Here is a 23,034-nt window from a genome sequence, read left to right as displayed (position 1 = left end):
CAGGTCGAGGCTGCAGTGGCCGGGAGCGGCCACTGCACTACAGTCTGGGCGACAGAGTGAGACTCCAATTCAAAAAAAGAATACTCAGCTGGCTGATTGTATTCCCAAATCCTTTTGAACCAAGCTCACTTTTCTCTCCCATCTATCATGGGCAGTGATAGTCTCCACATGGCCTCCTGTTGTTGATTTTATGTGCCAGGAAGAAAAACAAAGAACTGTATCTTGTCTTCCCTACAGGGTCTCAAAGCCCTTAAGGAAGCAAAGTTCCAGTTTCCTCACAGCTTCCTGGGATGATACTGACAGGCTGATGCAGGGCTCTCTTAACTGTTTTGCAGGCTTTGTGCCCATCTGCTGTCTGGGGCTATCTCAGATCGGCCGCATGAATCTCGGGACAGATGCCAGTACCTTCAAGTTTTATACCATGTGTGGCCTCCAAGAGGGCTTTGAGCCTTTTGCTGTCAACATGAACCGAGATGTTGCAATGTGGTTCAGCAAGCGCCTCCCGACGTTTGTCAATGTGCCAAAGGATCATCCACACATAGAGGTAACATGCATCGTGGGGACCTGGCAGAGCAGGTGGGCCAAGGCACTAAGCTCCTGCTAAGTATCCCATCCACAAGCAGCTGCTTACCTAAGTCTATTCCCTGGCAGCTCACCAGCCTTCTCCCTCAGAGTTTCAGCTGCAGGCTCCTTAATTGGGGAAGCTCAGTTTCTTATGAGAGAAAACAGCCTTACATATACAACCTTGCAGATAGATTGACCCCCAAATCTCTGGGCCACTGTATTTTCTTCATATGTCCCTATACTGGTATTGTCAAAGTAACACAGTAGCCAGAGACCTTAAACATTGCTTTGTTTTGTTATAAAAAAAAAAAAAATTCAAGCCAGGTGTGGTGGCTCATGCCTGTAGTCCCAGCTTCTCAGGAACCCAGGAGTTCAAAGCTACAGTGAGGTATGATCATGCCATTGCTTTCCAGCCTGGGTGACAGTATGAGACCCCATCTCTTTAAAAAGTTAAAAAATAAATTAAAAAATATTAACTAACAATTAAAAAGTTCCATAGTTCAAGGTTTTATGTCCTGAACATGTATGTTCTTTTACACTTATAATTTCATGTCTTTAGACCCTGTTTAATTTCTTTGGTGCTGTTTCCAGAATTTTAAGCTGAGGTTTGGTAGTAGATTATGACTCTGTCACCTTGTAGGGGGAGCAGAGAGGGGCCAAAGATTGTAAGGAGCCTAATTTGGGTTATGGTTCCACATCTACTTGCTTGTGCTTTGGCATGCAACCTTGGTTTTTCCGTGGTAGGTGTGGGCAGGGAGATTGTTGATGGAAAGCCAAACAGATCAGTTCCATTACAGTATTAGTCGAGGTAGGTTCATTGGCTTTCCTCAACCTCACTATAAGTTCCTTAACACACCCTCCAGTCTCAATTCAACAAGCATCAACTCTTAATTCCCCCACCCTCCCCCCACAGTCTTAAATAGTAGAGACTTTTCTTTCTCTGTGTCCTCCGTGACCATTTCTTTTAAAAGATGACTGTTAAACTTTTGGAGGTCATGAACCCCTTTGACAAACTGATGGGATCTAGAGATTCTCCACTTAGAAAAAATATACACGCCACACACAAATATTTAAAAGCATTCTCATGGACTCCAAGATGGAACTGTTCTCAAGAGAGCACAGGAGAGACTCAGATTATAAGAAAATTACTATTATGAGTCTCAGTTTATTTCCTCTATAGCTTCCACCTACCCACACACACACATTGCAAAAATCCAGTTTTGATCTTTCCTGTCCCAATCTTGTCCCCTGCAATGCTTATGCCCAGATACTACAAATTGCCCCAGTATGGAAAGGAGGCTCCAGGAACCTCAGCCCTCAGGCAGAGATGGGCACTTGGCTGGGTGGGGTGGGAGACCTCCTTGATACTGAACATCCTTCCTGAGCTTTGGGCTTCCTGGTGTCCCTTGCCTTAGATGTTCTCATGCCTGGTAACAAGAAAAATCTTTAGAAAGATTCTTTTCTTTACCACATGTCCTCTGACCTAAAAGGTCAGCTTCTATGAACAATATACTGCAAAGCCCAAATGCCATTGCCCTCTCTGGCATTTATTCTCCAACCCTGGCCTTGCAGAGAACCCAGTGGGCATGTTTTTAAACCTCTAATTTCTCTACGAGTTGGTCTGTTATTTTCTATAGGATAAGGTGTAACTAATGATGAGAGTCATCGTATGGTTATCCCTGGTGGCAACTTACTTTTATAGTGCGTGGAATGCCTTGCCATATGCTGTAGGTGTCCATGAGTGGAGGAGGGACACAGTCAAGGTCAAGGACAAGGGCACCCTTCGGTATGTCAGGGTAAGGACTCAAGTACTCATTGTGTTTCCAGGTGGTGCGGATTGATGGCACCATGGACAGCCCTCCCTGCCTCAAGGTGACTCACAAGACATTTGGCACACAGAACAGCAATGCCGATATGATCTATTGCCGCCTGAGCATGCCTGTCGAGTGCCACTCCTCCTTCAGCCACAGCCCCTGTCTGGACAGTGATGCTTTCCAGAAAAGGTGAGGGCAAAGCCTCTGGTTCTCAGATGCACTCATTGTGTCTGCTGTAAAATTGACTTTCTTTGTTGCTTGTTTTTTTATTCTGCCTCAGCACAGGAACTCCATGGACAGGGTTCTCTCTGCTTTCAGCCAGATAAAGAAGTTAGAATGTGTGTGCACACATGTGTATAAAGTGCCCATGTGTGTTTGTACAGTGCACAATTAAGGAGCCACTCATGCTCAACAAACTCACGTCCAGTGAAAGTTTTACTCTTGAGATCTCTGAGTCCCTAGCTTCATTTCTGCCCAGTTCCTGTGTTTTTGGAGTAAAAGGAATGCGAGTGTAGGAGAGGGTGCCATTATTGTTGCTTTTGTGTGAAGTTAGAAGTTTCTGGAGGCAGATACTGCCTTCTCTGCATAACTATGAGCATAGTACAACCCTGAAGCTGTGTGACTCATGAGTGATATGACTTCTTCCTTCCTGATAAAGAATATATTCCTTGCTGTCTTCTTTCATCTGATGTCTATTTTTAACCACTGATGTGTGTCTGCCGTCTAGAGCTGTCTTGTTCAGGTGTCCTCCAGAGTTTCACCATCAACCAAGCTATTAAACAAGCACAACTGCTTGAGAGAATAGGATTAGCTATTCAGAGGCATCCCTACCTGTATTACTGCAACCCCCCATACCCCTCTGATTTCTAACTTACCATCTGGGCTAAGGGACAAGAATTGGAAGTCATAGCTCTACAGTGTGGTGGCAGCTTGCAAGTGAATAAGTCCCAAGACCAGTTGCAATCACTCGTGTTTAGGAAACAGGCAGTTTCCTAAACTCACCTTGATTGTAAAAGGTAGAGCAATCGCCTGTCAGAACTGTGGGATTCTCTATACAGCTGAATAACTAAAACATGGATTATCTTCCCCCCAGGAAACAGATGCAAGAAATACTCTCTCATACAACAACAGTAAGTAAATGTGCTCAATTATGGTTTTAATTATTTGATTCTTTGTTGTGCCGGGTAATATGCCCCTTACAGCAAAGATCTGTCTAGAGATCCTCTTTAATTGCCAATTATTCTGTCTTTTAATATCCATCTTGATGCTTCCAGAATACGTCTGTGGCATCTCTCAAATGGGGGAAAGAAAAATAGTTACTCGGTGCCGAGTAGAAGCTCTACCTGGAGCTCCTAATTGGACGTCACTGTGCACTTGTTGCCCATCTGCCATCAGGGACTCAACACTGTCTTTCAGATGGAAATGAGTATCGGTGGGAGGGCTCTCAATTAAATCCTTTTGTTTGCTCTTTTGTGTAAACTTCTCTGAGTCAGCTCCCCCATGTCTCTATGCAGTGCCAGAAGTGATGTTGAAAGCAGTCAAATGAGAAGATGGAGCAGGAATCCAGCCCAGAAAATGAAGGCTTCTCCTGGTCTCTTAAGCTAGATAGTAATCAGAAAGTAACATTTTCTAATTTCCTTCTTTCTCTCATTCTCCTTTAGCACCTGACCAAAAAAAAAAAAAAAAAAAAAAAGTCTATGGAAGAAATGTGTATCAGCCCTTCTGTAAAGTCATACTACAATCCTGAGTTCATAGGTTAACCGTCTTCAGGAATAAGATTTTTACAGCAAATCACATATTTAGTATGTGCAGGACACTGTGCTTAGCACATTGTGTCACCTTCCCATTTAATCTCCATTTAATTTGATTAAAATTAATTTAATTAGCAACCCCTTGACTGGATAATATAATTCACAATATTATACACAAAGAGAGCAAATGACTTGTCCAGGGTCACATGGCACATACCTGATTCGAGTCCAGGTTTGTCTGGCTGGCCCTTTTTTCTTCTAGTCAAGTAAATTTGACAGCCTACAAATAAGAACTACTTTATTAAGAATAGATCTGTTCAGTTTCATAAAGAAAATGATGAGGCAGCCACCTACCTCACTGCTGAGGCTATTATTGTAACACAGTGATAATCTCACGAAATGAATGACCCCTGCCAAGAGCTGCTATACTTTTCAACACTGCCTATGGTTGGCCGTGACTACCACACAAAGTACTTTTGGCCAGAACATGGGCTCTTTCTTTTGCAACTTCTTTCAAGACTTTCAAAAAACAAATCCTTGGACCTCCCTGTAGAAGCAGAAAGTGTAACAGGAATGCCATGACCCTTGACCACCCTGTCTCTGAGGCAAAGACTGTGCCCAGCTCTCCCCTACAGCCCATGGCTGCCCTTGTTCCCAGGAGAGGGTCAGAGTTCTGTGCTGACCACTCTGAACAGCTACCACTGATTCCATCCACAGCATCTCCTGATTTCAGCACCAGCATCTTTTGGGTAAAGGGTGATAGATTAAGCACGTGCTTCTCCAGGTGCTAGAACGAAACAGAAAGGGAAAAATTAGGAAGCCAAAGTCTCTATTCAGCCTTTCTTCCAGGTCTAGAGTATAGTCAGTCTCTACAACAGCGTGTCCTTACTTTTCCAGAAAAAAGGGCTAAGTGGGCTATTGTGGTATTTCTGCTTCTGGGGACCCCTAGCTAGAGGCCATTGACTCCCTCTGCGGTCTCTCCACAGCAATGCTACTATGCCATCCGCATCTTTGCCGGACAGGACCCTTCCTGCGTCTGGGTTGGATGGGTGACCCCAGACTATCACTTGTACAGTGAAAAGTTTGACCTGAATAAAAACTGCACAGTGACTGTCACCCTGGGGGATGAAAGAGGCCGGGTCCATGAAAGGTAAGGGGTGTCCCAAGAGGTATGGTTGGCCATTAAGCTCCTCACTTCCTCCCCTAGTCTTTTTCTTCTACCCTACCCCAAAGGAAGGAAACACTCCAGCCTCTTTTAAAAGGGGGAAAGAAAGCACAAACTTAAAATCCTTAAGTAAATTGGTAAAGGAAGGGTAGGACAGGTACTTTGACAGTGAGAAAGAACCTTACTGAAAATAGAGAGTAATTTCATCTTATATATAAATTGTGATCCAGGGATGGAAGATACAGATAGACAATTAGGGTCTGTGGTCCCTCTCTGAGTTTTTCTATGATTTCTGGGCAAGCCCAAATTTCTATAACATCAGAACAAGACAGAGAAAATCCCTGAGTACTTGAAAGAAGTTGATTCAGAAGAAATAAAAAGATATACCACATCACACAGCAACAGATAAACTCAAAACTCACCATCCCAAGAGTCTGTAATGGCTAACAGCGCCACTGGTGTGGTGGTACCATCTAAGATTCCCAAGAGTTTATAATGGCTGAAAGCATAAAGAATATAAAAGAAACATAGAAAATAATGAAACATAGAATAATAACCACTGACTGACTAGGAATTAGGAATCTTTCGGGAAAACATGTTTTAAGCACCCTTCCACCTTCTACTGGTACTACCAGAAAGCAAACCCTTGGCCAGACGTGTTTAGAAGTGACTCAGGAGACCATGACTTGTGGTTTCCATCTGTGTTTCCACCTACATGAGGTATAGGAGTTTCTTTTTCTTATATAGCCACGTATAGAGATGTAATAAATTGTTTACCAAGCTGATTTTTACTTCCTCCAAAGACATAAGCAGACCTTGAACACTTGCCATAATACTATAAAAAAGGAACTGGCAGTAGCGGGACACTGCCAGGGAAATGGGGGAGCACATAACATCACTAAGGGTACCTGATCTCAAACCGGGCAAAGTGAGAATCAAAGGGAGGCCCATACTTCACCTGAATGATGATCACTTGTATACATAATCCTGAATTGTACCCCTCATCTTTAAAATAAAAAACAAACAAATAAACAAAAAAGCAAAGACAGAAATGGCTTGCAATCGGCGCTCTTTATAAAATACTGGCTCACCAAAGACTAGTGACCAGAGGTGAGTCACAGTTGCCATATCCCGAGGGATCAGGGTGGGCAGGTGGTTAAGAGCACAAGCTCTGGAGGCAAGCTGCCTGGGTTTCCAGAACTTCCTAGAGTGTGACCTTGGACCAGTCACTTAACCTCCCATGGCCTCTATTTCCTCATCTATAAGATGAGGATAATAGTTCCAATCTCAGACTATTAAATGGGTTAATTCACAAAAAAAATGCTTAGAATGGTGCTTCAACTCAAGCACATTATTATTAAATATTAACTATAGCCCTCCCTCCATAAACAAAGGGGATTGGTTTGAAGACCTTCTGCCTGTACCTAAATCCATACATATTCAAGTCCCACAGTTGACTCTGCAGAACCCCAGTATATGAAAAGAAAAGTTGGCCTTTCCTATATGCGGGTTTTGTACTGAACTGCAATTTTGATCTATGTTTGGTTGAGAATAATTCTCGTATTAGGGGACCCATGTATAAGTGGACCTATGCAGTTGAAACCTGTTTTCCCAGGGCCGACTGTTTCATTATTGCCATTACCGAATGTCTATTTTATTATAAGAGACAGAATAGATGTTTTGAGTAACATCTGGTTTAGATTGGAAAGTAAAATCTTTGAAAGCAATTGACCAATCCAGACTTTGTTCTTCAGCCAGAAGGAAGAACACAGAAGTGTTTCCCTCTTTTGGGTTTACTGCTCCAGTTTGCTGGCTCTGCCACACCAGACAGATTACTTGATTTATCTGAGTCTCAGTTTATTGTGAAAATTAACAGGCATGTTGGCACCTAGAATATGGTATACATTCGGTGATTCTTAGTTCTTTGTTGCACATAAGAAATAAATACAAAATTGATTTTCAGATGTTTCAGGACATTTTGAATGTGAGCCCTTTAAAATATGACCAAAGCTAGCCACTTCACATTCCCCCAGCTCCAATAAATACATTATTAATGAAATTCTGTATCAGTCATCAATGTAACTAGTACTTTAATCACTAAAAAACAGTATCAACATGGCTGTCACTTAACATTTATAGAAACCTCACAATGCTGTAAGTCTGTGGAACAGGCAATTTGCACTGGCCCCTGCCTGAAGGCATTCGGTCAGAGTAAACAGTCCCCTTATCGACCCAAGGGAGAGGAGAGGAGAAGAATACACACTTTCAAAGGGGATTTCCACCCTCAGGGGAAGGGGATAGACTTCTAGAGCCAGGAGTCTTGTAGAATCCTAATTTAACCCCTGGCTTTCCAAATGAGAACACGGTCCAGAAAAGTAACGCAACTCCACGTGTTCAGAGTCTGTTCTCTAAATCTCTCCACCTCACAATGCTGAATGTACTCTTCCTGCCCAGGGTGTGGCCTATCCTCCACAAAGCTGGGGACCACAACAGAAATCAAGCTAAGTCACATCAGACTGACCTTAAAATGTTTAAAGGGGTTATTCTTGCATCAGGTATAGAACCACTCTCATTTAACTTGAGAAAAATCACATCACATTACTTCAAGGGACCAGGTCCCTCAGATGATGTACACCAGAATGGTCTAAGAGGAGATGGGATCAGCTGCCTCTCGCCCACAGCCCATGAAGGGGACTCTGAGAATCACCTCTGGCACTGTGCATCTTCTCCACATCCCACCCAGGGTATGAAATCCTACAACTAGGGAATCAGGCTTTGAAGCCTGTAAGGCTTTTTGATTTTTATAGTTTGCTTTTAAATGTAAATGCCTATAATGGGGTCTACATTCTGGGGGCTGGTAGATAACTGAGAAGGCACCTACCTTGGTCATTAGTCAGTAGTGGAGGAGGCAGAACTCCAGGAAGCTGGGAAAGGTAGGGAAGTTTAAATAAGGGAGTCGACAGGGCATCAGAGACAAACTTTACCTACACTGTAAGTCTTCCCTGGTCCAGGCCTGGCATCCTAAGGAATGTGGGCCTGAGTTTTCAAGGGTTTTTTAGCCTTTTGCCCTGAATACTGGACTGGGACTCTGAACCCAAATTTTTGTTTCTGCCTCTTATTCCAAATTCCTATTTAAGTTTGCCTAAGGTCATCCTCTCTGTGCCCCGGTCTCCCATCTGTTAGGTGAAAATACCACCATCCCCATTATCTGTTTCACAGAGGTGAATTGGTATTGAGGCAGAAAACAGTTATCAACACTGTGCTCTTTGGAAGGAAGTAGCCTCGATAAGTCACCATGTGCTTAAACCGAGTGGTTCGTGCCTGAGTAAATTGAGTTAAACTGAGTGAATTCATTAAAATATATATACTTGGGGTTGATCAGAAAACTCCAAAGGAAGGTTTCTGGGTCATGTCACTCCTGAGTCTTGATTGCAAACTGCCCCAGTCCAGATGCTGTGCCTTTTCCTCTTTCTTGGCGCCTAGTGTGAAACGCAGCAACTGCTACATGGTCTGGGGTGGGGACATCGTGGCCAGTTCCCAGAGATCAAGTCGGAGCAACGTGGACCTGGAGATCGGCTGTCTCGTGGATCTGGCAATGGGCATGTTGTCTTTCTCAGCCAATGGGAAAGAACTCGGCACCTGCTACCAGGTAGGGGTAGCTTCTGGGCTGGCCAAGGCCGTGGTGTCCCAGGCTTGGTTTTTATGCCTATGTTCCTCGTTCTCCACATTCAGCATCCCCACCACAGTGTGTCAAGTTCATGAGCCCATGTGGCCCATAAGCCATTTAGGGCAAAAAAATAATAACAAAGTGACTTCAGTTGTGCAGAGAAGAAAAAGGAGGAGGAATCATATTTATTAGTTGATCAGATAGGCTGGTCATCTTTCTAAATGATGAAAGGCTTTTCCTTGATATTGAGCTGTAAAAGCTTATTCATTTATTCCATAAATATTTCTTGTGCAGCCATTAAGTTACCTGCACTATATGAGATGCAAGATTTAAAAGGTGAACAGAAATACTTCTCACTTTAACACACTGCTATACTCAAAATAGAAACCTATAAAAACTGATTAATTTGCCAGGGAATATTCCCTCCACAAAAAGGTGCTTCACAGTCCTTATGATTGCTTTACAGGATCCTTTTAAAAATGCATTTATGTAAGTAATTTGTTTCCTTATTTCATGGACTGCGAACTTCCACAGAGCTACTTAGGAAATCCATCAGTTATACACATGTAGGTTTACTTGTCATTAACTGCAAGAAGCCTGATCTCATTATCCCTGATGGCCAGGTGAGCTTGGGAAAATACCACAATATTATATCCTCCTCTTGAAGATTTGCAATGAATGTTGGCACACTAAAAACTTCAAGAAATATTGCAGAGAGAAACCTGTCTAACCAAGCATTTCTCAAATTACTTGACAAAGAAAAGCACTTTTTTCACATTCACAATTTGTCGTATTCTATGACCCTAGAGTCCTACAGAGCATACTATGGGAAATGCCAATTTAGGGGTTCAGTTTCTATATTAAACATTCTTGACACTCCAAGGGTGGAACAGAGTGTTTCATGTATGTGTAGATCAAGATGCTAAATTAGTTCAAAGAAGGAAGAGCTCAGTCCCACCAAGAGCAGTCAGGAAAGTGTTCATTAAGGAGAAATCTTACTTTTGAATTAAAATAAGTTTTCCAGGTAAAGAGAGAAGAGTGTTCTAGGTTGAAGGAATGGCACAAGAAGCATTAGGAGGTAGGGAAGCATAAGGTATGTTTAAGGATCAATGGAAAGAATAGCGTGGGACTTTTATAGTTAGAGGTGAGAAATTTACTTGGAAAGGTAGGGAGGCATAGATAGGAAATAGGGAGCCACTGAAGGTTTCTGAGCAAGAGGGAGACATGCCATATTTAAGGAATCCATCAGTCTTCCAGGGTCATCAGCTTAGCTAAGCAGATTAAAAACATCCAGCTATTTTGTAAATGGATAAACCACTAATTCTTCAATCAGTCCCCGGTTACAGCCTCCAAGCTGAAAAGTCCCTTGGCAGACAAGGTGTCTGGCCTGCAGTTAAACAGATAGGGTCAGGTAGGGAGTGAACAGAGAAGTCACTTCAAATCTGAAGTGACCAAGAACAGATGGAATAAACACTTCCTGGGGGCTAGAACTCCAGGACCTCTTGCAGTGAATGATACTCTCTGCACCTCCTTTTCCTCCTGGGAGAACAAAGAATCGCCAACAACCCTTGGCAAGCTTGGTTCAGCAGCTGGGTTCAACCAGCTATTTCCAGAAAGAGACATATTTGTGAAGCCAGTCTTTGAGACAGAAAGTAAAATGTTATTCTTCTAGTACTTTCTCATGATTCCACCTCCCCACCCTCAAAGTCCCCTGAGAAACGTTTTATATACATTACTGCCGCCCTTCAGAATCCATTAGCTTTTTCCCATTAACTTTTGAAATGAATTTAACTGAAGGGTCCTCCCTGAGCTACGGAGAACTCTAAAGCATCTTATAACTTTTAAAGCTAGTTCGTCTTTGGAAGTTAAAAAAAAAATTTTTTTTAATTAATTTTTTTAAATGGCATTTGCAGCAGCAGTGACTTGATACCTTAGGGAAAAGCTCATAATGTTGAGGAGGTGTTACAACAAAGAGGAGAACGTTGTGGCAGTTTTATCCCATCTTTCACAGTCATTCCTGGGTGACACTGGGCTGGTCAGTTGTCTTCTCTGAGCTGAGTGTTGGCTCCTGCTTCCTGGAGTACCTTCCTCTGCTTTATGAATAGAAATCCCAATGCTGTAGAGGATGTGGGGTAAAGAGAACACTTCTGCACTGTTGGTGGGAGTCTAAACTAATACAATTTCTGTGGAAAACAGTGTGGCGATTCCTAAAAGATCTAAAAATCAACCTTCCATATGACTCAGCAATCCCCCTTCTGGAAATATATCTGGAGGAACTCAAATCACTCTGTAAAGATACTTGCACATGCATGTTCATTGCAGCATTATTCACAATAGCAAAAACATGGAACCAACCATACTGCCCCCTGAAAGTGGAGTGGATAAAAAAAAAAAGTGACACATATACACAATGGAGTATTATGCAGCCATAAAGAAGGACAAAATTATGGAGTTCGCTGCATCTTGGATGGATTTACAGTCTATCATAGTGATCTATCACAGAAACAACTGAGTACCACATGTTCTCATAAGTGGACCCTGAACATTTACCATAATACTAAGAAAGAAATTGGTCATAGTAGGATACTGCCAGGGGAGAGGGGAGAGGCGCATAACATCAATAAGGGTACCTGATCTAAAACCAGGCAAAGTGGGAACTAAAGGGAGGCTCAAACTTGACCTGTACGATGACTACTTATCTCTCTACCTAATCCTAAATTGTACCCCACATCTTTAAAATTAAAAAAAAATTAATTTTATAAAAAGTAATCCCGATGACTCTGCTCAGTGATCCCAGTCCTAACTCCCACCCTCAGGAACACTACTGTGAATAGGAGAGTGTCAGGGCTCTGTCCAGAAACCCCGGGAGGTTCACACCTAGCCAGCCCCCTTCTCATTCCACATGAGACAGCAACGTGTCCAGCCATACATCTGGTCCCCCCAGTAGGATCATTGTTATTCTGCAGCTGTAGCCATTTTCATTTTTCAATTATCTCAAGAACAGGCCAGCAGTATTTATACACCAGCTTTTGATTCAGAGAGGACCAGTAACCAAAATAATGAGAGAAGGATTCTTTCAAATAATGTTTCTAGACCTCCCCATCAAATAGTGCTATGTAATTTGAAAACTCTTTTTCTGTCCCATTTAATATAACCAGTAGAGAAATGAGAAATAAAATCTACATTCAAGAGATATTTTTCTGTGATTGCCACCCCAGCCACTGCTCTGAGTATAGGGTCAGCTATGAGATTCGGATTTACAAGAAGGGTTCGTTTTCAATTCAGGCCAATTTCTATGCCCTGACCTTCACACATGATTAGAAATAGAATGTCTACCATTGCAAGGACAAAAGAGATCAGCCAGTGATCAAATATAAAAGGGAAAAAAATCAGTGACGCATCATGGCAGCTCTAAATCTGGGCTCGCTGCTCATTCTGTTAGAATGTAAACTCATCCAAAGGGTAAGCTCCTTGAGGGCAGAGGTTGTCTCTCATGCATGCTGCTGCCTCCCAATGCATGGAACAGCACCTGGCACCCAGAGAATGCTCACTGAATATATGTTGTCAGACTGACCAGCATGGCTGGAAAATTACATGTATTCATTTTTTATTGCTGCCTGACATATTACTACAAAATTAGCAGCTTAAAACAACATACATTTGTTATTTTGCAAGTCTGCAGACTGGGTACTCAGATTTTCAAACAGCCCAAGGCAAGGTATCTACTGGGTGAACCAGGCTCCTGTGTAGTGGTTCTAGGACGAATCCATTTCTGAGCTCAGCCAGCCAGTTGGATAATGGCAGTGTCCAGGTCTTCGAGGCTGTGGGTCTTCACTTCTGAGGCCCCCATTTCCTTGCTAGCCATCAGCTCCCAGATGATACCCACATTCCTTTTCAAATGGCCCCCTCCATCTCAGAGCCAACAAGGGCACATCCGGTTTTTCTCTTGCTTTAAATCTCTCTGATTTTTCCTTCTTCCCCCTAGTAGGAATGCTTCTGTTTTTGAAGGACTCAGGCAATTCGAAATGGCCACCAAAGTCTTCTACCTTAAGGTCGACTGGTTAGTAGCCTTACTTACATCTGCAGAGTTCCTTTTGCCACATAACATAATAGAAGTAACACCAGGGATCCTGAGGACCTTCTAGAGTTCTGCTCATCACCTCACCAACTGCTATTTTTATGTTTATATATACTTGCATGAGCCCACGCAGTGTTTTCTTCTTATTTTAGTGATTAAAGAGAAATTTTCGTTGTTCCCCTTGGTGGGAGAGTATTCTGCATGGTAGAAATAAACCTATCCAGGGACATTCAAAATGCTTTCTTTTTTTTTTTTTTTTTTTTTTTTTAATTGTAGTTTCACTCCATCGCCCAGGCTGGAGTGCACTGGCCGCTCCCAGCCACCACAGTCTCGCCCTACTGGGCTCCAGCGATCCTTCTGCCTCAGCCTTCCAAGTAGCTGGAACGACAGGCACATGCTACCACACCCAGCTAATTTTTTTTTAAAAATTTATTGTAGAGATGAGGTCTCGCCAAGTTGCCCAGGCTGTTCTTGAACCCTTGGGCTCAGGCGATCCCCTCACCTCAGCCTCCTAAAGTACTGGGATTACAGGCATGAGCCACCACACCCAACCCTAAATGCTTTCAAAGTACCTGCTCTCTGCGGGAAGGTCTAAAGAAGACCCTGGAGTTTGGCTGTGCAGTTTAGGAAGCATGCAGGAACCAGTTCTGTGGGATCTAAAAAATACCACCCTCTCCAGGCCATAGCTCCTGCATTTCTCTCACCTACTGGCACAGACTCATGGGCTTCCTGCTGGTCCAGATGATTTCTCAGGCCTCTGCTTTCTTAAGGTCACAATGATCTGTGGGCTGTAAGTTGTTCTAGATGTCACATATTGGATATGTGAGAAATCTAGGGGTCAACCCAGAAACAACTCTGTCATCTACCAAAAGTCAGAACAGTATCATATCAGAATTTCCTATTTGTGTCTCTCACCACTGTAAACCCAGCATAGGAACTAACTATTTGCTGAATGTCCTTTGCAAAGCTTATTTCAGGAATAGCCAGGCAGTTCTAGAAGTCTGCCCCTCCATTTTGGTTTACTGGCATGTATCTCTTCATATTGTCTATGGGTACTGACATCCCATAAAAACAAAATGTACCTGAAATATGAATCCACTGTTGAGTGCCAGAATGACCATGTACTGGGCAAAACACTGACGTTAAACAGATCTGGCCTGTTTCATTATAAGCAAATGATAGCATCAGATCATGAAATCTTTTAAGTCACTTGCAGCCATAAAAATGTGTGTTCTTATAAATCTTATGTCTAAACGCATTGAGAAAGTTTGTTATTTAAGGGGGAAGCCGGTAACAAATACTCTGACAAAAAGAAACTGTATTCATTTTCTATCACCACATTAAAATTTACTACAAATTGAGTGACTTAAAATAACATACACTTATTATCCCGCGGTTTCTGTGGGTCAGGAATCTGGGCACAGTTTAGCTAGGTCCTCTACTCAGGGTCTTAGAAGGCCGCAATCAAGGTGTCAGCTTTCTGGAGCTGGGTATCCTCTCCCGATCTCACGTGGTTGTTGGCCAAATTCTGATGCTTGCATTTGTAGAGCTGATATCTCATTTTTATGCGGCTGTTACCAGGAGCCACTCTCAGTCCCTCAAACCCCTTCTCACTCACCTCTCTCCTGAATTCCTTGTTCCACGGCCTCCTTACAGACTTTCTTACAACATGGCAGCTTGCTTTTCCAAGGCCAACTGGAGAATCTTTCTCGCCAGTCTGCTAAGATGGGCTTTTACATGATGTAACCCAATGAAAGGAGTGATAGGCCCTTCATCTTTGCTATGTTCTATTAATAATTGCCAAAAACAAGTTCTAGGGATAGGATTAATGAGATTATACAGAAGGATGACTCACTGGGGTTACCTTAGGGTATGTCCAACAACATACCCACCATCCCCTTATATGTAGAGTTGCAAGAACTTCCTGATGTCTGGATTTGCTTCAAAGCAAAGGGTTTCAGCTGGTGGAATTAAGGTCCTAGTGTATGAGTAGACTTTGTGCTTTCTTCCATGGCCCACTGGTGATTCTCTCTTTCCAACACTAGTAAAAAGAAATGCTGAGGCTGCAGCTTCCATCAAAGGAAACAAACAATACATGGAGCCCTGATGCTGTACATCAGTAAATCCAAGCAGCCATTGGAGGACAGTCAATCCTGAATCTTTTAGCATAAAAACCGAATCATAAGGAGTGAGAAGAGGGTGAAGAGGAGTCCAGGGGAATTCAGGGAAAAGGAGAGGTTTGAGGAGGAGATGGGCTCAGGAAACAACCCTTTCTTCTACTTGTTTTTTGTTGTTGTTGTTATAAAGACCATGAAGTGCCTCACTGTCTCTGCCTGTGGAGCAGCAGTTCTCAACCAGGGGTATGTTTGCACGGCACAGGACATTTGGCAATGTCAGTAAACCTTGTAGGTTGTCATGACTGTGGTGGGGATGGGGAGTCTTGCTGACATGTGGGGGGCAGGAGGGCAGTGATGCCACTCAGTATCCTACAGTGCACAGGAAGGTTCCCACCATGAAAAATCACCCAGCCCAAAACGTCAGCAGTGCTGAGATTGAAAAACCCACCATACCATCTCCCTGGGATTGCTTGACCAATGTGAATTTGCCTTCAGAAATAATCCTGCCTCACCACCTTGTTCTCAGTGATCATCTCCAATGGGCACGTGTGGTATGTGATGGTGCTGCCCACGTGCAAGGATCCCTGGGCTCTAGAAAGAGCAATCACATCATGTCATTCAGTAACCAGCAAGCCTGCCTTTGGTGGGGGGGGCGTTAGTTTCTCATCTATGACTATCTTCCTGCACACTGGAGAAAGCCACTACCTACAGGTGCTGGAGAGAAATAGTGAAAGGACCCGAGATTGTTCAGCCGCAAGTAGAGAGAGTGTTTAAGGTGTGGAGTTGTGATAATCTCCACTAACAGACACCAGGTCTCTGAGGATTCCTGAGCAGTAGAGAATGACCAGTCAGCTAACTGTCCTCTTTCAGCTGAGATTAGAATGAGAGTGCTGACTGAAACACCCAATGGCTTAGCAAGCTGTGCTGTTATAGCTCTGGGAAAACCTCTTGTTTTGTTTTGCTTTTCAGGTGGAGCCCAATACCAAAGTATTTCCAGCAGTTTTCCTGCAGCCTACAAGTACTTCTTTGTTTCAGTTTGAACTTGGGAAGCTGAAGGTATTTATCTGGCTTCATCTAATGACCATGACAAGAGAAGGCAGCACTGACCACTGGGGGAAAAAAAATCCCAGGCCTCAGCAGACAGGAGATGCCCTCTTTCTTCTCATATGTCCCCACACCCCCAGGTCCCTACACTTGCCTGAGAAATTCAGATGACAAAGCATACATTCTTATCTTCCCCTTTTGCTACTTTTTTTGGGAAAAAAAGGAAAAATTCAATTCCTTTGCTGAAGGAATTGATGAACTTTTATATAATCCATTCTTAAAAGTCCTAATTCATGCTAGTAAATCCCTTATAGGTCCCCTGGATACAATTGTCTCTCTTTAATTTATGCTAACCCTGTTGGTTATTATGGATTGGTGCACCATCCAGCAACTGTGTATTTTCTTCTCTAATGCCTTTCCACTTTGCCCCAGAATGCAATGCCCCTGTCGGCAGCCATATTCAAGAGTGAAGAGAAGAACCCAGTCCCACAGTGTCCACCTCGGTTGGATGTCCAAACCATCCAGCCTGTGCTCTGGAGCCGCATGCCCAACAGCTTCTTGAAGGTGGAAACAGAGCGCGTGAGTGAGCGCCACGGCTGGGTGGTGCAGTGCCTGGAGCCCCTGCAGATGATGGCACTCCACATCCCCGAGGAGAACAGGTACGAGGGGGGCCCACAGAGGCAGGGGAAGCCCTGGGAGGCAGGTGAGGCAGGGCCAAGCAATCCCAGAGAAGAGCCAGGAGCATCCTCACTGGATCCAGCTGAGTCCCAAAATGACTCAATTTCCCCAATGCCTTTACTTCTAGTCTTTCCCTTTTCCACTTTCATGATTCACTCAGAAATGGTGGAAAATGCCCATGATATGCCTGCCACAGGGCCTTTGTTATAGCCTCTGGTGCCTGGGATCCAGGAACATTTTTATTCCTTTAAATAAAAACCAAGTGACCCTGAAATATACATTATTTATGACAAAAAGAGAAAGAATGAGGCATGCCTAGCTTGACTTAGAGAATCAAAAATCAGGCTCCTGGTCTCCCCCTCTTGAGAGGTACTCTTGAATTATCACTTAGGTTCAATCCTAGTACTCTCATTTTCTGGATAAGTTACTTGTGTGCTCTGAATATTGGTCTCCTCATCTATACAGTGAGAGAAATACCTACCCAAAGGGTTGCCGAGAGAAAAAAATTAGGTGTATAAATAAGATCTAGTACAATTTTTGTACACAGTAAGAATTAGATAAATGTTATTGTTGTGGTTATTATCCCTTGATCATGTCAACTAAAAGAATAGACTAATGGAGAGGGTGGTGGTGTTTGGCACCTGCAGAGCTGCCATTTGGGTGCCCTGTTGTATCACCAATAGCAGCGGAACAGGCTAGTGCAGGGAAGGAGCAGAAGAGACCAGGAGCCCAGCCAAGTAAGTATTCTAAGATCCATGAAGAGGAGTGAGGCAACATGGAAAATCTAAGCAGAGGTTAGAGCCCAAGCCCTGAACCTGTACAAACAAGGAAGCAACACACAAACAGACCTGTAAAGTCAGGAAATAGCCTAAACTGGATTATGCCAACTGATTTCAGGTTGGAAGACGAGTGCAGGTGTGTTAGTTTCCAGGAGCAAATCGCCCCATGGATGGTGGTAGATTGGAGATTGTACAGATGATGTAGACAGTAGATGTACGGAGGGCTTCAGCTGCATCTTCTGGAGGACTTTTACGTCAGGAAATAAAGGATCCACTTGATTCCACAAATAAGAGGATCAAGTCACCTCTGTCATATACTTAAATGTTTTTCTGTTTGAGGGTTTTGGATTTTTCCTTAATAAAGAGGACTTTCCCATTTGCTGAGCCAGTATCTTGCAGGCTTTTGAGAGCCTTGTAATTAGATATGGTGGATTACCAGGAACTGGGTATGCACTGGAGCTGAAAGAGGAATGATAACCCAGAAGGGAACGCGTGGCAGAGACACCTTCATCCTTCTCCCCTTCTGCTTTTGATGGACTGGGTGAACTTTCTGAACCCTTTTGCACAGTCTTCTCCCCAAGGTGTGGTTGATTGCTTGTCCTATCCTCAGGTGTGTGGATATCCTGGAGCTCTGTGAGCAGGAGGACCTGATGCAGTTCCACTACCACACACTGCGACTCTACAGTGCTGTGTGTGCCTTGGGAAACAACCGTGTGGCCTACGCCCTGTGCAGCCATGTGGACCTCTCCCAGCTCTTCTCCGCCATTGACAATAGGTACCTCCCTGGCCTCCTTCGATCAGGTTTCTATGACCTGCTCATCAGCATTCACCTGGCCAACGCTAAGGAGAGGAAGCTGATGATGAAGAATGAGTACATCATCCCCATCACAAGCACTACCAGGAATATCCACCTGTACCCGGATGAGTCCAAGAGGCATGGACTGCCTGGGGTGGGCCTGAGAACGTGTCTCAAGCCCGGGTTCAGGTTCTCTACCCCTTGCTTTGTCATGACCAGGGAGGAGTACCAGAAGCAGAGCCCTGAGATTCCCTTGGAGATTCTCAAAACGAAGGCACTGGGCATGCTGACAGAGGCTGTGCAGTTCAGCGGGGCCCACATTCGGGACCCCGTCGGGGGGTCTGTGGAGTTCCAGTTTGTACCTGTGCTGAAACTCATTGGAACCCTGCTGGTCATGGGGGTGTTCGATGATGATGATGTTCGGCAGATCCTCCTCCTGATCGATCCCTCTGTGTTCGGGGAGCACAGTGGGGAGACAGAGTGGGGAGCAGAAAAGGAGGAAGTGACCCAAGTGGAGGAGAAGGCAGTGGAGGCTGGGGAGAAAGCCAGCAAAGAAGCCCCCGTCAAAGGCTTGTTGCAGACCCGATTACCAGAGTCCGTCAAGCTGCAGGTAACTCCGGGCAGCAATGATAGTACCCTGGGAAAGGGCTGGGAGGGAAAGAATGCTGTGTGGGGCTGGCATTGTGGACACTGGCCTCCCCCTGCTGCTGAAAGAGTACAGCAGAGATGCTCAGAGAGACAGCTCGTGGGGGAATACTTGTTTCTGACAGGGAATGCACTCCCTCAGCCTCCCCCAAGCCAAAGGCACATGCTTTAGACTAGTTCTCTGGTACCGTGATGAGTTTGTCCTGATCTTACCTCTTATCCTTTGGAATGCAAGGGCTATTTGTGAGATATTTGTCTGGAGATGGGGAGAAGCCTTTGGCTGTGAAATAAGCTGAAGGAACTAACTCATAGGATCATGGCGCCTTCTCCTGCTCCCATCAGGCTCTAACCACCTAGCTGACATGGACCTATTGGATAGCATTCAAATCGCTGCCATCTGAGCAAAGAAGGAAAGGCATGTTTGTAGAGGCATCACCTAGGAACTCACCTAAAATCTAGGCTTTTCAGATGTAGGTTTGCATCTGTGATGCACAGAGGACAAGAACTTTTGTCTTCTGGGCCCTGAGAAAAAGTGAAAATGAATGGAGTAGAACAATCTTTCCCAGTGGTTTGAACCTGAGTCAGCCCTCCCTGGGTTTCAATTTCTGCTCCTCAGCTACTCACTAGCTATATGAACTTGCCAAGTCAATAACTGATCAGACATTTGGCTTTATTATTTGTAAAATGTGTATGATAATAGAATAAAATATGTTGACATGTATTTTATAAAATATAATATAAAGTATGTTTTGTCATACAATATAAATCTATAGGCCAAGTCAGTGGCTCACACCTGTTATCTCAGCACTTTGGGAGGCTGAGGTGGGCTCAAGATTGCTTGAGCCCAGGAGTTCAAGGCCAGCCTGGGAAATATAGTGAAACCTCGTCTCCACAAAAAATTAGCCAGGTGTGGTGGTATGTACCTGTAATCACAGCTACTTGGGAGGCTGAGGAGGAAGGATCACATGAGCCCAGGATGTCGAGGTTGCCGTGAGCCATGATCATAGTAATCATGCCACTGCACTTCAGTCTGGGCAACAGAGTGAGACCCTCAACTCAAGAAATAATAATAACAAATACATAAATCTACAGAAGAAGCTGTCTTATCTGATGTGATAGGATTGGTAAGTAGTCAGTTAATCAAAATATTGAGTATGAAAAAATATAGCAAATTTTACATACACACCTTAAACTTTTTATTATGATGTGCTAATGTGCTATTTTAATGTAGGACCAAGATCTTTTTTTAAATGTGAGTTTCCTGACTGGCATGTAAAGTCCTTCCTTTTGCATGGGTGATATCCCTAACACACCATCTGCAATAACCAGTTTGGGAGTTTTAAAGTGGACTTTGACTTAGAGGTAATTGGAAAACAACCTGGATGTAGAAGCATCTAGATTTTTATGATTTCCCCCAATTTTTTGTAGTTGTCTCACACCCCATGTTAGCATTTTTTATAAAGTTGCCTTCTACAGATGTCTCCTAGTCATTCAACTTAGTTTTCCTGTTTAATTGTCTTACATAATTTTAATTAAATTATATAATTATAATCACAATTATGGGTCCTGGTTCACCAGGCAGGAGCAGAGGTATGCATATTTGCCAGTGCATCCCACAAGATGAGAGCACTCCATGCACCAGCAGCATCTGTTGTCTGTGCCCCAACAGACCTGAGAGCATCCTTTAGTCACATGAGATGGTTAAATGGAGGTGGGTAAATAGAACTTTTGCTTTAATAAAATTATCAGAAACACACTGAGGGTTAAAGGAACTAAAGTATGCCAAGTACTTGGCACAGTATCTGGCAAGGAGTCCTTGATGGTTGTGGTTACAGGTATAAAAGTGATGAGATTAGTAAAAATAATAACACAAAAGAACTGATTACAGAAAAACAGTTCAGATCAACTAAAAAACAGTAAAATATGGGGAGGAAAAACAAATGTCTCAATTCTCCGTCCTCCAGGACTGAAAGATATCAGAAAGCAAGACAGAGGTCACGTGTTGAATAGCTTCCTGGGGAAATATTTTCTCAGAAACGCTGTTCTCTCTCTCCACAGGTAGATTCCTGTCTTTAGTGAGCTCAATTTTATGTTGTTGCCTTGGCTTTAATGGTGAAGAGCTAGTCTCTGAATTCAGACCAACTTGGATTTGAGTAATAGCTCTATGGTTAATGTATAATGCTGAACAAGTTACTATAGTTGTCTGTCTCAGTGTTACCATCTGTAAAATTGAGATGCTAGCAGCCTCACCAATGTACATAAAGTATTATTTTATATATAATATATATCTCTGTATATGCATATACAGAGATATATATTATATATAAAATAATACTTTATGTACATTTATACAGAGATATATATTATATATAAAATAATACTTTATGTACATTTATACAGAGATATATATTATATATAAAATAATACTTTATGTACATTGGTGAGGCTGCTAGCATCTTAATTTTACAGATATATGTCTGTATAGACATATGTACACATATATTTTATATATGTCTTTATGGACATATATATACACATATATACACACAATTTTGTTGCAGATGTGTGAGCTCCTCAGCTATCTCTGCGACTGTGAGCTGCAGCACCGAGTAGAGGCCATTGTGGCATTTGGTGACATTTATGTCTCCAAGCTGCAGGCAAATCAGAAGTTCCGCTACAATGAGCTCATGCAGGCCCTGAACATGTCCGCGGCTCTGACAGCTCGAAAGACCAGGGAGTTCCGCTCACCCCCACAGGAGCAGGTGAGTGTCCCTTTCTGAGATTTTATCTGATCCCTATCAAAGAACTTGAAACTATGGAATAGGGAACATGAAACATTGACATTTATGGTATCTGGGACAGCCTCAAGTCCTGTGGAAGATTTTATTTTATTTTTTTTTGAGTTGGAGTCTCACTCTGTTGCCCAGACTGGAGTGCAGTGGCCGCTCCCAGCCACCGCAGCCTCGACCTGCTGGGCTCCGGCGATCCTTCCGCCTCGGCCTTCCGAGTAGCCGGAATTACAGGTGCGCACTACCACACCCGGCTAAGTTTTTGATTTTATTGTAGAGATGAGGTTTTGCCTGCCCAGGCGGGTTTCGAATCTGCGGGCTCAGGCAATCCACTCACCTCAGCCTCCCAAAGGCGCGGGATTACAGGCTGAGCCACCGAGCCCGGCTCCTGTGGAAGATTAAAAGACCTACTACAGTACCAGGAGACAGGCCTAGTCCTATGCGAACAGCAGATGAGGAATGTGTATGGATTATCTTGGGTGGGAAAGTAACCCTTTCTAAACTGGACACAGGGCAGGGATTCCTCCCTTCCTTTACCCTATCCTTTACCTCTTTTACTGAGTCAAAAACCAGACCACTGTTGGGATTCAGTGGCCACCCAAGCAAGAGCCAACCACTCATAAGAATTTCTGCCAACCCTTCCAGAAGTCACTATATGTCTATCAGAAACCAGCAGAATACAGCCACCATTCCCCGACTTAGAGAGTTAATGCACAGTCTTTCATCTAAGGTGTCTAAACCCCTTGCCCAGTGGCTGTGACTTTCTCACAAAGTCTCCTCGGCCCCACAGAGCCTAGACAAGGGGACTCAGTGAATGAGTCATCTTTGCAATGCATTGCATTCATTCTTTACAGTATACCCATACATTCCCTTTTACCCAGAGGGAAAGGCAAGATCCTGGTGAGAAACTTCTAAGGGAGAAAGGGACATCTTTTGGAGTAATAGTTTCCATTTTCTCCACTGCTCAGCTGCTCACCCAGACCCTGCAGACTGGTTGGCCACTGCTCTTTGAGTGTTCAAAAGAGAAGATAGATCTTTCAGTGAAGAAATTAGTGTTTTGTCTCTGAAACGAAAGCTTCAGATCTTATGTACACTTAAATATATATTTAAGTATATATGTATCCAACAAATTGCCTGTTCATCAAGC

The 23,034-nt window shown here is 43.5% G+C and overlaps 1 protein-coding gene across 1 annotated transcript in view; it reads left to right on the top strand.

Moving 5' to 3' along the window:
- Positions 1-23,034, top strand: part of LOC103260368 (ryanodine receptor 3-like) — a gene marked incomplete at its 3' end in the record, with an annotated part of 179,316 nt that overhangs the window by 138,457 nt on the left and 17,825 nt on the right. The window contains exons 27-35 of the mRNA XM_021712324.1: positions 336-544; positions 2,392-2,567; positions 3,472-3,508; positions 5,116-5,279; positions 8,778-8,943; positions 16,126-16,212; positions 16,633-16,859; positions 18,268-19,063; positions 21,660-21,860. Coding sequence (XP_021567999.1) covers positions 336-544; positions 2,392-2,567; positions 3,472-3,508; positions 5,116-5,279; positions 8,778-8,943; positions 16,126-16,212; positions 16,633-16,859; positions 18,268-19,063; positions 21,660-21,860 — 2,063 coding nt within the window. The remainder of the gene's footprint in view (positions 1-335; positions 545-2,391; positions 2,568-3,471; positions 3,509-5,115; positions 5,280-8,777; positions 8,944-16,125; positions 16,213-16,632; positions 16,860-18,267; positions 19,064-21,659; positions 21,861-23,034) is intronic.

Source organism: Carlito syrichta, unplaced genomic scaffold (genome assembly GCF_000164805.1).
Source record: "Carlito syrichta isolate Samal-C Ts95f unplaced genomic scaffold, Tarsius_syrichta-2.0.1 Scaffold303188, whole genome shotgun sequence".
In the NCBI taxonomy this organism is placed as follows: Eukaryota; Metazoa; Chordata; class Mammalia; order Primates; family Tarsiidae; genus Carlito; species Carlito syrichta.
The sequence above is the reverse complement of the archived record's forward strand: the minus strand, read 5'-3'. Positions and strand labels throughout refer to the sequence as shown.